Source organism: Dermacentor andersoni, chromosome 6 (genome assembly GCF_023375885.2).
Source record: "Dermacentor andersoni chromosome 6, qqDerAnde1_hic_scaffold, whole genome shotgun sequence".
Lineage (NCBI taxonomy): Eukaryota > Metazoa > Arthropoda > Arachnida > Ixodida > Ixodidae > Dermacentor > Dermacentor andersoni.
The window spans coordinates 6,046,653-6,061,934 of NC_092819.1; the positions used below are offsets into that span (position 1 = coordinate 6,046,653).

At 46.7% G+C, this 15,282-nt stretch overlaps 1 protein-coding gene across 3 annotated transcripts in view; it reads right to left on the minus strand.

Moving 5' to 3' along the window:
• The window catches only part of LOC126521639 (ecdysone 20-monooxygenase-like), a 56,971-nt gene that overhangs the window by 4,048 nt on the left and 37,641 nt on the right, over positions 1-15,282 (minus strand). For all 3 annotated transcript variants that reach the window (XM_055065769.2, XM_050170347.3, XM_055065770.2), the window contains 2 exons: positions 7,065-7,143; positions 3,400-3,600 (listed from right to left, as the gene is read on the minus strand). In XM_055065769.2, coding sequence (XP_054921744.1) covers positions 3,400-3,600; positions 7,065-7,143 — 280 coding nt within the window. The remainder of the gene's footprint in view (positions 1-3,399; positions 3,601-7,064; positions 7,144-15,282) is intronic.

The following is a 15,282-nucleotide window of genomic DNA, read 5'->3' on the forward strand; positions in this document are numbered from 1 at the left end:
AACATGCGCCAAGATTGAAAAAAAAAATGGACGATATAGATTCTGTCCTCCTAGCAGCTACTTGTAAAAGCTGCTACATATATGCTGCAGACTGACCAACTGCGATCCATGCCTGACCAAGCCATTTCACAGATGTGACAGAGTGTCGTTTTGGTGTGGAAGCTACACTCACACCAGCAACCAAGTTTTGTGCCTGTGACCAGCATCCTCAAGCAACCTGCATGAGCCAAACAGTCCAGGGCCAAGACAGGTAGAACCTTGGCTGCCTTGTTATGGCACAGCATTGCCAAGCAGACTTGCATGGGCTCTTTACATGCAGCACATAATTGCTTCCATATTTACATGTAAGGGAAGGGCTTCCATCCTATTTTAGTATTCGTGGGGGGGAGAGACAAAGAGAAGAAAAATGCAGCAGATCCAACGAGTGGGAATCTATATACAGCGAAGCTTTGTGTGAGTGCATAAAGAGTTGAAACACGAGTACACGCATGCATGCAAGCGTGGGTGCACACACATTATACTGAGCCTTTTGTTAAGTGGAGCTGCCGACTACTAGCGAGTACGACAGATGGCTTCAGAGGCAACAAGTGTGTATGTACGTAGTGCAATTCGAGTCGATTCTATCTGCAAGAAGCATTTACTTCCTCATTACTGTGCAGCTACAGATACGCGAAGGTGAGCTTTTCTTTTTTTTCCCCCCCGCACGACCAGCGGTGCGGATGCGCAGAGACCAGAGCCATCTGGTGGTGATGCAAGGAACCCAGCAGAGGTGTCACGTGCCTCCTCCACTGTGATTGGTATGCCTATTCGGTGACAAAACAGCCACGCAGCCCCTACAGTCACCAAAACCCAGTGATGTTCCCACAGACAAGCTTCAGTTTTAAAAAGCGAGGATTCCTTGTAAAAATTAAAAGCGAGTTGTGGAGTGGGGCCACCTGATCCTTATTCTAGGATCATTCCCACAAGCAGATTAGTCCAAGGGGTGCACTGTTCCCACCCTTGGAGTAGTGGAACAGCTTTTAATTTCTTTGACTACAGCATACAAAATACTCCTTTCAATCAACCATTGCTTCACATGCAAAAATAAGTGGATGGCCACTCTGGAAAATGACTTTTGATACGCCAACTGTTAATACTCATTCAAATCATTCAAACTTTATTTTGCTTATGGCAGTGCGAGGATGCATTGTAAAATGAAAATGCAATGCTTCGAATGGGCTGTGCGTTACTTGTGAGGAACACTGTAGCAGCGCACAAGTCATATTTGAGTCTAACGAGATTCGGTTCAAAGTCGCTTGAGGTGCATACGTTACAAGAATGTTACCGCTTTTGTAGAGTATTTTTTTTTCTTACCTGGTACTATAGGCAAGTGCACCAAGGGGACCATTAAGTGAAAGCGTGAAATGCGAACACGAGAAGCATGCTACAGTGAAACCTTGTTAAATCGTAATTGGCCGTAGCTCGGAAAAAGTATGTACTAAACGGTAGTACTGCTTAATCGAAATAGCATGAGATCGCCCACTTACCTGTCAAAAACGGAACTCAGAGAGAGTGCGATGAAAGGGGAAAAAACATGCAGCATTTATTCACTTCATGTGGCAAAAAGTGTTATTTTCATTTGATGCTGCGGTGGCCTAGCAGCAATGACAATGGCCTCAAACTCATTTAAGCTGCGAGCCAGCTTTTCAGCCAGCCCCCTCTCTTCTCAGCAAACACTCGCATGGCAGATTCCTCATTGGCAGTGCATATTCTCCATGAACGGGCGCTGTAGCGCTGCAGAAGTTACGGGGCACCTTTTTCATTGCGGGGTGCTGTTCTCGTCGCGACGATTGCATTCATGAGGCTCACGTAACGCGCAGCTTCTGCTACTGTCAGGCCTGAATTGCCTGTGCTGTCACTTTCTGTGCCGTACTCATCACTGTCGTTAGGCGACACTTCGCGACAACAGAGGTCGAACCTCATAGCCGACATCTCTTCGCAGTCGCAGCAGCGATGCCGAGCAACTTCTTTGCATTCCAAATGCCACACACTGTAGTCAACAGTAGACCCCTGTCATGTGCCAGCGCCGACTTGTTCGTGTCACGTTAAATTGCATGAACAATGTTTCATTTTTCTTCTATGCTGAGTACCTGGCGTCTTTTTTATCCAAGCTTCAGCATGATGCAAGTCCTTGCTTGCACAACGCCACAACACTCTCTGGCACACGAGACGTTCATCTGAGGGATCGCCAGCCGTTTGTGTGCAGACGCGAGTAAGAGTCTGCATGAGAGAGAAAAATATGGGGATTTTGCTCCTTGAATATATGACTCTACCTAGGCACTACGGAGGAGGTTTCTTAGTGCTTGCTGTATGCGCTTGTCCCCTAGATGCCGGCATTACGGAGTGCGGTCGAGTTTGTTTACGCTCCGCAGCTGGCTGCCCGCGTGGTGAGGTAGCGGGCACGGACGCCCCATTTGGTGATCGCTGTGTCTAAAGGGGCAAGGTTCCGACTGGTGTTGCATAAGTCACGGGTCGCTTTTTTTGTTGCGACGATAGATTGGATTCTTTACAAGCACTGCTCTAGGAGGCACATGTAACCAGCAAACGGAGGCCTCAGGAGAGCACCTGAGATTATAATAAAGCAGGTGGCGCAGAATCTCCAGGGCACCCAATGGGCAGTGGGGGGATCAAAGCTGGAAGCAGGGCGGCGCATGGGTTAGGGCCGCAGAGGCCAAAGTGTGCTGAACTGAAAGGGTGAAATTCAAACTCTAATTTAAACATCTACTGAAATGGGGTTGGGATCGGATTCATTTTGACTGCTCACAGAACCCAATTTGGAAACTTCTGGCTTAAGTTCATTGAGTTGCTCCAGATATGGAGTGTTCTCCAAATGAACTGTTCCAAATTTGCAGCTTCAGAAATTTTCTTGCCCCCCTGTTAACCTGCTACAAATTCAGGATATTCTTCTCCAAAAATTGCTGTAGAAGCTATTTCAGCAGTCCCACCTCTGTTGGCCAAATTGATAGACCAGTTAGTCGTAAAAACTACAATATTTACTCATTTGAAACTTGAACAATTTAGTACATTTATGTTTTTTTTTTCTTTCTGAAAAACTACGATGTTGCAAACTGGGCATTGTAATGCCTTGAAAACCTTAAATTTTAGCAAGAAATTATCTCACAGTTGGTATAGAACTCTTCTATTGAGAGCATTTTTCTGCTTACCACATGTTGGGTAAAAGGAGTGGAGTTGTTCCTTTCCTCTTTTTAACCTGTGCTGCTGAATGAATTATATCACAGGAATGACAGGGCTCTATAGAATGTGTCATTCTGTGCTGCAGTTTACAAGTGGGCTCAGACATTTGAGCAGTTGTGTGATTCATGAACTCTGCATAAAGTGAAGTGTCAAAGTGTCACTGACCTTGGCAGCTGTAGTCATGAGCTCGAGCTCTGCAAAGCGCCGGCCTACACACATGCGGGCCCCATGGCCAAAAGGCAGCAGGCTGAACGGGTGGATAAGTCCCCGTTCCTCCCCAAGCCAACGTTCAGGCCTGAACTGTCCTGGCTGTGGGAAGTACTTCTCCAGGCGACAGGTCACCAGCGAATTTGCAAACACCGGCACCTGTCAAAGAACAGTTTCAATGACTACTGCACGCAGCACATGCATGGGCAATAGGCACTTGTACACACTCATCGCCCAGTTGGCTGTGCCCCCCTTACAGTCTGCGATACACGAGCAGGGCACCAAGCTGAGTTTGTGACTTTAAGCAAACACAGCTACATTTCGACACCCATGCACCTGGTCTTGTATAGGCATGGCATGTTTTGACTTTACTCGAATGAACTGTGAAACATGTCACCAGTACAAGAAGTGAAAAACATGTGATGAACAAATGCCAGTGGTTTCCTGTGCAGTTGCTCTGGCTTCACAGTTATGGCAGCATTAGTTTTACTTGAGTTTCCTTAATCATCAGGGCAGCCAACATGGGAAGGAACACTAACAGAGGGATAGCATTTCTTTCTACGCCCACAAGCACCTTTTTTCTAGACTACCTGCCAATATTCATAAAGGCATCGACCCCTGATGGCAGCATTAAGCATTAGTTTGGGTGACGAGCACTCTGCAAAGACTACTCTGAGATTCACAAATATGTGCTCATTGCAGGAGTTGGCTCCACATTGCATGACAATGAATAGGGGAGTGGCCGAGCTCTGTAGGGGGAATCAGGGCTTGGTAATTAAACAATGGGACAACATGCGGGCTATGGGACTTTCTGTAATGGGGGTGCTCCAGATTAATTTTGACCGCCTGGAGTTCCTTAACGTGCACCTAAATCGAAGCACACGAGCACAAGGGAATTGAACCCTTGTGCTCTGCTGAACACACCAGCCACTGAGCAGGTCGTGCTCAGGTTGACCACAATGTGCTAGTAGTACGACCCTAATTATGCAGGGTTACCCTCCACTGTAATGCTTAGCTGAAGATAGAGTGTCCCGTAATGCCACCATGGTAACAGTTGCACATAAAGGAATGCAGTTTGATACTATGTGTTGCTGGGCTAGTTAGTTCTTTTATTGGTTAAAGAACACACTGAACACAAACACAATGATGAAAAGGGAAGAAACACTGTGAGGTTCTCCTCCCGTGCTCTTGGGACAAAGGAACGCCAACACAGTAGTGCAAACAATCACCAGGACATTTATTGCACCTTTCATAGATCAATGCCAGCTAGCCGAGTTGCTATCCACAAAACATGCCGATGGGCGCGCGACAAATCTAGAAGTACGACTCATTGCGACCGGATAGCGAGTGAATATGTTCGCCCCATGCTGGATCCCAACGCCTGGTCATTCGCGCGTACGGTCACGCGAACGGTGGCGCGTTCGAAGGCGGCCACGTGAGACAGTCTCGCAGAAGCATGGATCGGCGCACACGCGGCACGGCACGTCCGCACTGCTTGCTGTCCCGAACCCAAGAGGAAGCACCTTGTCTTTTGGCGCCCAAGTAACCCCGCCTGTCGGCGGCATTAGCAGCGCAACACTCGCGCCATCTCTCGTACTGCGCCTCAACCACTCCGACTGCCGCAGGCGCCAGGCCACGCGAGCCGTGCGGGAAAACAACATATCAGCGGACGCGTGAGAGTCGCGCATCCCCACAACACACAGGACAGCCACCACACGCAGCTAAATGTTATCTTGAGCAGGCACACTCATATTTAAAAAATCAGCAAGGTGCACAGAGTAGTCTAAATGCATGGGGTAAGAATGCCAACATATTGTAAAACCCTGTAATGCACGAATCGGGGACTCGTCTCATGATATTAGGTTTGTACCATACAGCTCATTGGGGGCACAGAAGCTTGGCCGTGTTTATTTTCCTGCCTTTTCGAAACAGAGCAATCCACTTAACCTTCTATGGCGAAGTTTAGTCACGCGCACCAGCAGATACTGTCTTCCAGAAACTCAGAGAAAAATAAACGTATTTAGGTGCTCAAGCCTGCTAAGTGTACAAGCCATCTGCAGCCTTTAGATGTCCACTTTAACAGCATGTTCAAGTATGAAATAAAGACCTAATTCATGCATTGTTATGATGACACAAACGCAATGCAATTGAATTAGTGCCTCTAATGGCCTCACTGAAAAAGCCACTGCATGCCACCTGGCTCATAGATGCATGGCACTCCCTCTCTGCGAGGCCAGAGATTCCCTGTAAAGCATTTGAGAGGATGGGCATAGTGCAAGCTTGTGCAGCGAAGTAAATCAAGTGCACCACATTTTAGAACGTACAACCAACAGAACTAGTTGAAAAGAATTTATTTTCCCTATTTTTTCATTTCTAGCATAGTGTTTCTTAGCTTTAAACGTGGCATCATTTTCCAATTGCAAAATTTGCATAAATAGGCACAAAAATAAAGAGTCTTACAGATGTAATACCAAGCTTCATCAAAACAGACTAATCACTGCATTTATTGCAGCTGTACTTAAATATAAAGTGCTTCCATTAATTCAAGCACAAATGTGTTGTATTCACCAGTGCACGACAGGCAATGCACTGGTGAATGCAACTTGGCTTTATTAAGTGATAGTTCATGTTGTCGTGTTAACCATTCCATGCACTTTGCCAATTTTTTTATTGTGCATTCCTGCTCAAAATCAAGTTGCAGGCAGCGCATGACCTTCGTGTTTCTTCCCTTTATGTCCTCGTCTAAGTTTACACTATTTATTGTTTCACATAATTCCCCCCACAAAGTGCACGCATAGTTGGACAGTACAGCAAGCATAACAGCATGTGCTGGTACCAAATGAGCAACTGACCTATAAATTGTCACTTGGTCCCTCAATTGTGCAACGCATACATTGCTTTACGTTTTGTTGCTGAACGTTTTCATTGAACCATCACTCTTATCGCATGACCACTCAGGCAAAACACATTTGCAGCACTGGAACTTCCCAAGCGTTAGTATCGCTTTGACAGCAAGATGGGGTCGATCATCCATCAGATCGTATGCACAATGTGAGTGCTTTATTAGTACGTTCTCCAACAAGCATGAGCGCTGTCGACTACTCTGAAACGTACAACAATGCATCTAAAATTGGTGGCTGACTTCAATGTATGTAGTTAGATTTGATTCAACAACTGCCGAGTGCTCATCACATTTTTTTCACTGGAGTCTTCCTTTGCCCAACAAAGAGTTTGATTCTTCCACTTACTCTTTCTGCAAGTGCTGTTACTTCAGAACCATCGCTATGCTGCGATAAAGTGAACCTTGTGTTACATATGTGAGTTCACTTCTTCCTTTTCAACAACGAAAAAAAAAAAAGAACGAAGAAATCCTAGAGGAGTGCATTCTCAATACTAGACAATGCAGTAGCTCCTGAAAACATGTGGTTCAATGACTTGCAGGTAACGTCTTTGGTCAGGGTTACCAGGGACTGTGCAGAGGATTGTACTGAAGAGTCGTGAAGTGTCATCACTTCAGCAAGTCACAGAACATGTTGGTTGCAGTAGCCTTCTTTTTTTCCTGCATTGACTGATGCAGTCCACACCCATGATCCTTCTGAGAATGGATAAAAAATGAAGCTTACTCCAGCGGGCACCCTGTATCCAGAGAGCACCACCTCCTCGGGCAGGATCCTCATTACACCAGGCACCGTAGGGCTTAACCTGAAAGCAATCACAGGGCATCGCTATATTCCCGAGTAGTTCGTCATATACTTCTGGCATTTGTTCCTTCAAGGTTGGGCATTCTTTTCCTGTGCTTTTACTTATATCAATTCATGTATCAACTTCATCTCTTGCTTTTACAACTTGTTTTCAAATGCATGTACACATGCGCAAGCAGAATGAAGAAAACATGTAGCAATTGTGTAGCAACATGTAGCAAACATGTGTAGCAATTAAAGGGACATAAAAGAATAATATCAAGTCGAGCTCTATTACTCATTGACACCTCTGCAAAGACAAAACAGCCACTTTTACTGTGAAAGAAGGCTTGCAGTGGAAATCAAAATGGATGCAAATATAAACTGAAAAGTAAAACTTGCTTGGGTGGCAAGTGTGACCTGGACCTTGCCAAGGCTCCTTGTATCAGAGTGCTCATAGGCTCACAGTTGCACACCAATCACTGTATTAGCCAAAAGGCATAGTTTTCGTTTTGAGTTCTCTCTCTCTCTCTCTCATATATATATATATATATATATATATATATATATATATATATATATATATATGTTGTAGTGGGTAACGTGCATGTGGCGCTGTGCGGACTGCCACCGCTGCGGCGCTAGACCTGAGCTAGGGCTGCTGATGCGAAGGGCTAGGACTCGTGATCAAGAGCTCCTTGCGGCTCCTCGAATGAGCTACAATAAACCCCATTTCATTTGGTGGAGCTGCTGGGTAACCTTGGAAACTGGAACTCCGAAGCCAGATGCTACCGACTGCTGTGACCATGCCTGATGAAACCACCCAGAAAGATGCACCACAGCCTCCGGCGGTCGTTGTTTCTGGTGTGTTGCACCAGTGGAGGATTGGTTGTCATCTTACGAGCGGGTGAGCCAGCATAATAAGTGGGACGAGGCCACCTAGTTGCACAACATGCTGTTTTACTTAACCGGCATCGCGAACCTCTGGATACTTGGCGCACTGCTGACAACCGCCCAATATGCTGTGCCTGCGGTACCCCAGGACATGTAGTGCGCTTCTGCCGCTGGCGCTTTCCGGCCTTCGTGGGCACCCTGCGACCACCCAGCTTCGGCTTCCGACCATTCCGTATGCCTCAACGGCCACCACCGGAAGTCTACGCTGCTGAGGACATACCAGCACCGCAGTTTCAGCTCTATGGTACTCGTCGCTCGCATTCACCTCATCGGTGCTCCCTCTCACCCATGCGTTGTAGGCTCAGTGCCAGTACTACTGAGGCAGAAAACTGATTTCCGCAGTTCCTGAGGCACGAACTGCATCATAGTCGGAACATCAAAGTCCTCGTTTTTCGCCCGCTAATGTTATTGAAGTGTCCGTTGATAGCATCAAATCTCTTGCCCTCATCGATACAGGTGCTGCTGTATTTGTGATTAGTGACAAGCTTTGTCGTGCATTATGGAAAGCGACCATGATGCCTTCGGTACTATTGCTTAGAACAGCCAGAGCACAACAAGTTCAGCCAGTCGCTATATGCACTGCCAGGGTGCTGATTCGAGCCATATTGTATTTGATTGATTTCTTTGTGTTAACTTGTTGCTCCCACGATGTAATTGTCGGTTGGGATTTTCTGTCGCGCCATCATGCCGTCATTGACTGTGCATGTGCTGAGGTTCAGTTCTCTGTTCTGTGCGATTTGCCATCTCACGACTTTTACGTTCATGATGTTAGCAGAATCTGTGTAGCTTCAGATACTGACATTCCTGCTGCTGTGCTGTATTTGTCCCTCTTTGATGCGCATCGCTTGTCGATGCGACGGTCATGTTTACACCCACTGCCCTCTTCAGTTGCTGCCAGCCTATATTGTTGCTTTTTGCCCTCCTCACGGTTCAGCATGGTGCTGCAGAAATACTGATTTCTAACCCAAATTCATACACTTTGGCTTTGCACTATGGCGAGACTATGGCGAGACTAGATGGTACCAATGGTACCATCCAGACTGTGGACGCTGACATTATTGTGCATTTCCCTGTTGCGACGTGGATACTGCCAACGTAACAGCATTGGCACTCCATGTGCCATCTAACCGAGTATCACTGGATGTTTTTTGTCGCTCTATTGCCGATGACCTCGAGCCAACACAATGTGAGCGGCTAATTACTGTTTTAAATGATTTTCACACCTCTTTTCACTGGAACCAAGCATCATTAGGCCGCACAAGTACAGTCTCTCACCACATTGATACAGGACATCACGCACCATTATGCCAGTGTCCGTACTGCGTGTCATCCAACGAGCGTCGTGTCATCACCAAGCAAGTTGAAGACATGCTTGAACGTGGTGTTATCAAGCCATTCTGCAGTCCTTGGCCGTCTCCCGTAGTACTCATTAAGAAAAAAGATGGCTCAATTCATTTCTGTGTGGACTATTGTCGCCTCAACAAGATTACACGAAAAGATGTCTATCCTCTACCGTGCATAGATGACGCCCTGGATTGTCTACATGCTGCCGAATTATTTTCTTTGGACTTGCGATCAGGCTATTGGCAAGTCCCAGTGGATGAATCCGACTGCTCGAAGACAGCTTTCATTACACCTGATGGCCTGTACGAGTTGACAGTAATGCCATTCGGCCTCTGCAATGCGTCCGTGACATTCGAAAAGATGATGAACAATATTCTGCAAGGCCTCAAATGGAGATGTGCTTGTGTTATTTAGACGGCATGGTAGTTTTCTCCCCTAATTTCACCTCTCTCGTCTACGCAAAGTCCTTACTTGCCTTGCCACCGCCGGCCTTTAACTTGACTTGAAAAACTGCCGCTTCAGAGTCCACCAGCTGACCATGCTTGGCCATGTCATTTCCAAAGATGGCGTCCTTCCCGACCCTGACAAACTTCGTGCTGTTGCACAATTTCTGCGGCCAACTACAGTGAAAGAGCTCCGAAGTTTTGTCGGTCTTTGCTCTTATTTTCGTCGCTTTATGTGCAATTTCGCCCTCATCATCACTCCCCTGACGAAGCTCCTAGCTGGCCCAGGTGATCTTCGCGATTGGACTCCGGCATGTGACTAAGCCTTCACCACTTTGCGTCGTCTGCTTACCTCACCGCCTGTTCTACGCCACTATGACCCGAGTGCGCTGACCGAAGTTCATATGGACGCCAGCGGCATTGGTCTTGGAGCTGTCCTTGCGCAACGCAAGCCTGGCTTTCCGGAATATGTGGTTGCATATGCAAGTCGTGCCCTCACGAAGGCAGAAACCAATTATTCTGTCACAGAAAAAAAATGTTTGGCTGTAGTTCGGGCCTTAAGCAATTTTCGACGATGTGACAGACCACCACATGCTCTGGCTTGCATCACTGAAAGACCCGTCGGGGTGTCTTGGATGTTGGGCTTTTCGGCTCCAGGAATTTGACATTCGCGTCATCTATCGATCCGGGCGTCAACATTCTGATGCAGATGCGCGCTCCCGATCGCCCATGCGATCCGACAAAACGCCACCCTCATCCATAGAGTGCCCAGTTGCTACGCTTGCTGTTACTGAAATGCCATCTGAACAGAGAAAAGATCCGTGGATTATCTTTCTCATCGACATTCTTAACAGTTCTTCAATGGCTACATGCCCTCGAGCCCTTCGTCGCCAAGTCACCCATTTCGTGCTATGGGACGTCATCTTGTACCACCGAAACTATCAGCCAGACGGTTGCAAATGGCTGCTAGTCATCCCTCGCCATTTGTGTTCCGACGTATGCACATATTTCCACGCTGACCCGCAACAAGTTCATGCTGGCGTCCTGAAAACCTGCGAGCAGCTCTGCCAGCGGTACTATTGGCACGGCATGTATTCTTATGTGCGCAAATACATTCGGTCATGTGCAGCCTGTCAGCGACGCAAGAGATCTCCTCATACGACAGGCCCTCTGCAACCTTTACCGTGTCCTGCACGTCCTTTTGATCGGGTTGGCATTGACCTTTGTGGGCCTCTTCCATGCACTGCTAAAGGAAATCGTTGGATAATTATTGCAGTAGACCACCTCACAATATATGCCGAAACTGCTGCACTTGCTTCGGCTGTTGCTCGCGACATCACCGCATTCATCTTACGGCATGGCGCACTGCGAGAACTGCTCAGTGACCGAGGCCGTGTCTTCTTGTTCGAAGTTATTAATGAGCTCCTCACCGCGTGCCACACTATTCACCGCATCACTATGGCGTATCACCCACAGACTAACGGTCTAATGGAATGATTCAACCACGCTCTTGGTGACATGCTCACCATGTAGGTTGCGTCTTATCATTCCAATTGGGACGATGGCCTCCCTTTTATGACGTACGCATATAATACCGCCGTTCAGGCTACCACAGGCTTCTCACCATTTTTCCTTCATTATGGACATGAACCATCCATTACCCTTGACACCGTACTACCATATCACTCGGATGCCTCTGAATTCACCCCTCTTTCCGAAGTTGCTCGCCATGCTGAAGAGTGCCGCCAACTGGCTTCGCTCATTCCTGTCGGAATCCACAAAGATCGCCATGACAATGATCAGCCCACACAGTCCTTCGCCGTGGACTCTCACGTCTCGCTTTGGCTGCCCTTCCAAGTTCCAGGCCTTAGTTCAAAGCTTGCTCCGAAATATCAGGGTCCATACCGGATCGTCGAATGTACATCGCCTGTGAATTATGTAGTTGAACCGGTGACGCCATCTTCGGACAAACGCCGCCATGGCCACGAGACTGTTCACGTCAGCCGCCTGAAGCCGTACCACGACCCCCTTATTGTGGCATCACCTTAGGTCGCCAGGATGGCTCCTCTTCGCCACGGGGGCAATTGTAGTGGGCAATATGCATGTAACGCTGTGCGGACTGCCACCGCTGCGGAGTGAGACCCGAGCTCGGGCTGCTGATGCGAAGGGCTAGGACTCGTGATCAAGAGCTCCTTGCGATCCCTTGAACGAGCTGCAATAAACCCCATTTCAATATGTATATATATGCCAAGAGCCGAGACACGATGCCGAGAGCAAGTGGGGCTATACTAATCCAGGTACAACCAAATTAGGAAGGCCCACTAAGCTTCAACAAAGACACTCCCTCAGCACAACAGGAATTGGCCTGCCTGGTGCAGTATTCAGCCACTACCTCCCAAATGATTCCTTCAATAAACCCATGGCCCTCAGTCCCCAGCAGCTGCAGAGCAACTGACCAAGGTGGCGGTCAGACTTGTAACGCAGTAGAGGGTGCTAAGATTCTCTGTGTCCGAACAGGCCGCCAATGGAAACTGACCCTGTCAACCTTTAATCCACCTCTTTTCATGGCGTGACGGCGCATGTGCCCTGCCCTAGCGGATTAATCGCAAAAAATTTTGGAAGGGTCGCGCGCGTGGCCGTTAGGTGGAAGCAGTTAGGTGGAACGAAACTGCTTTTATGGTTCAATTCTGGCCTTAGTGATTTGAAATCAGCTACACTTCACTTCGCACGGTGCGTACACAATAAGCAGTAAGCGGCGACACAACGCTGTGCCAACATCTGCACGTCACCGTACCTGCAGGCTGTTGGCCGCATTCGCTACATATATGGGTGGGCCTGTACGTGTTGCTTTGCCGACACATTTATCAATTTCAGAGATGCACTGTTTGCCTCTGCGTGAAGCGGCAAACAAGAAACGGTGTATTCGGTATACAGCAGCATAAACAACTGCCTCGCTGTTTTATACCAACGCCGTGTGAGCGATAGCATCCGTGCGTTTTTGTGAGAGAACAACATGGCCTAGAAATGAGCACTTATGCGAGCATGGCACGTTAAAACTGTAAGTATGATGGAGTTAAAGAAAAGCGAGAATGAGTTAACAGCCTGTAATATATGTATCTGGATCACAGTTGCTGTTGTTTAAGGGGTTCGGCCACTCATATTTACTCTTCTCAAGGTGTATCAACATGGCACATATGCGCAGGGATGCATGTTTTGATACATTTTGACACTATTTCATATCAGCGATGGACCTTTTCCACAATATTTGATGATAGCAACGACCTGCAGCTGTAGATGAAAACATGTGCACTGCTCTAATAAATCCAACGCAGAAGGCTGTGCTCAAAGAATTTTTGAATATGCGAAACGTCTAAATAATGTGTAAAAAGAATACAAGAAGTGATGTCCAACTGCAGAAATCAGTGACAAATTCCAATGCAGCCGTGCCGCCAAACGGAACTCGGCGTGTTTTTATCGGCCGCACTGTTTGCAGAACAGCACATTCAGGCCTGCTCATCCAGTAGTCATTGAGTGCTACATGGCTTCAGGAACGACATTCTGTCCCGAAGAAGTCATTAATAATGATTCGCGATCCATGAAACGCACAACCGACGCGCACTCAACGTGGGTGCAGGTACACAAATAAACCGGCGAAAGCCCGGGGACCCCCAAAATGTTTTCAGTGGCGTGCGGCAGAGGGCAGCACAGGAAAATGAAAGAGGCGGATTGCCAAATTCTGTCAAGTGAGGCTAGCTTAGCAGGACTCCTTGAGTAACTATCAAATATTGTTTGGGATATCATCAGATTAGAACCAGTGAGGCTTACACATTGCTAAATAAAGGCCATGTCCTCTGCTATAGAGCTCTCCCAGTTAAGAAGCAATGCGGGGTAGGATTCCTAATCTATAAGGACATAGCGAGCAACATAGACGAATTCCACAGCATTAATGAGAGGGTAGCTGTAGTCATAATCAAGCTTAATAAGAGGTATAGATCCCAACATAGTGCAGGATGTAGAAGTGATAGGTAGGGTAAAGTGCAGTGATCATAGGTTAGTGAGGGCTAGGATTCACCTCAATTTGAAGAGAGAAATAGTAAAATTGGTCAAGACGAAACAGGTCAACCTAGAGGCAGTAAGGGTAAAAGCAGACAAATTCAGGCTGGTACTTGTAAACAAATATGCAGCCTTAGAACACAGAGATGAAGATGGCACAGAGACAATGAATGAAACCGTAACTAGGCTGGCTTCAGAGGCAGTAATTGAAGTGGGAGGCAAGGAACCAAGGCAAACTCTCCAAGTAACAAAGGACCTAATAAAGAAACAACAAAGAATGAAAGTGTCCAACTCAAGAGATAAGATAGAATTCGTGGAACTGTCAAAGCTGATCAAAAAGGCGAAAATAGAGGATATTCGAAATTGTAACGTGAGAAAGACTGAAGAAGTCGTAAAAAATGGACGCAGCCTGAAATCAGTGAGAAAGAAACTTGGCATAGAAATCAAGATGTATGCACTGAAAGATAAGCAGGGTAATATCATCATCAATCTCGAAGATACAGTAAAAAAAGCGGAAGAATTCTATACCAACCTGTACAGTACCCAGAGGAGTCAGGATACCTCCACTAGAAACAGTAATGAACAGGATACAGAAACTCCTCCTATAACTGGTGATGAGATCAGAAGGGCCTTGCAAGAGATGAAACGAGGAAGAGCGGCAGGAGAAATTCGAATAACAGTCGATTTAATCAAAGATGGAGCAGACATAATGCTTGGAAAACTGGCGGCTCTTTATACGAAGTGTCTATCGACTGCAAGGGTCCCAGAAAACTGGAAGAATGCAAACATTATACTAATCCACAAAAAGGGAGACGTTAAATAATTGAAGAATTATAGGCCCATTAGCTTACTCCCAGTATTATATAAAATATTTACCAAAATAATCTCGAATAGGATAAGGGAAACACTGGACTTTAGTCAACCAAGGGAACACGCTGGCTTCAGGAAGGGATACTCTATGATGGGTCACATCCATGTCATTAATCAGGTTATCGAGAAATCCACAGAGTACAATAAGCCTCTTTACATGGCTTTGATAGATCACGAAAAGGCATTTGATTCATTAGAGATACCATCAGTCATAGAGGCATTACGTAATCAAGGGGTACAGAACGCTTACGTAAACGCCTTAGAAAATGTCTACAGAGGTTCTACAGCTACCTTAATTCTACACAAGAAAAGCGGTAAGATACCTATAAAGAAAGGGGTCAGACATGGGGACACAATCTCTCCAATGCTATTCACTGCGTGCTTGGAAGAAGTATTCAAGCTATTGAACTAGGAAAGCTTAGGAGTAAGGATCGACAGCGAATATCTCGGCAACCTTCAGTTTGCCGATGACATTGTTCTATTCAGCAACAATGCAG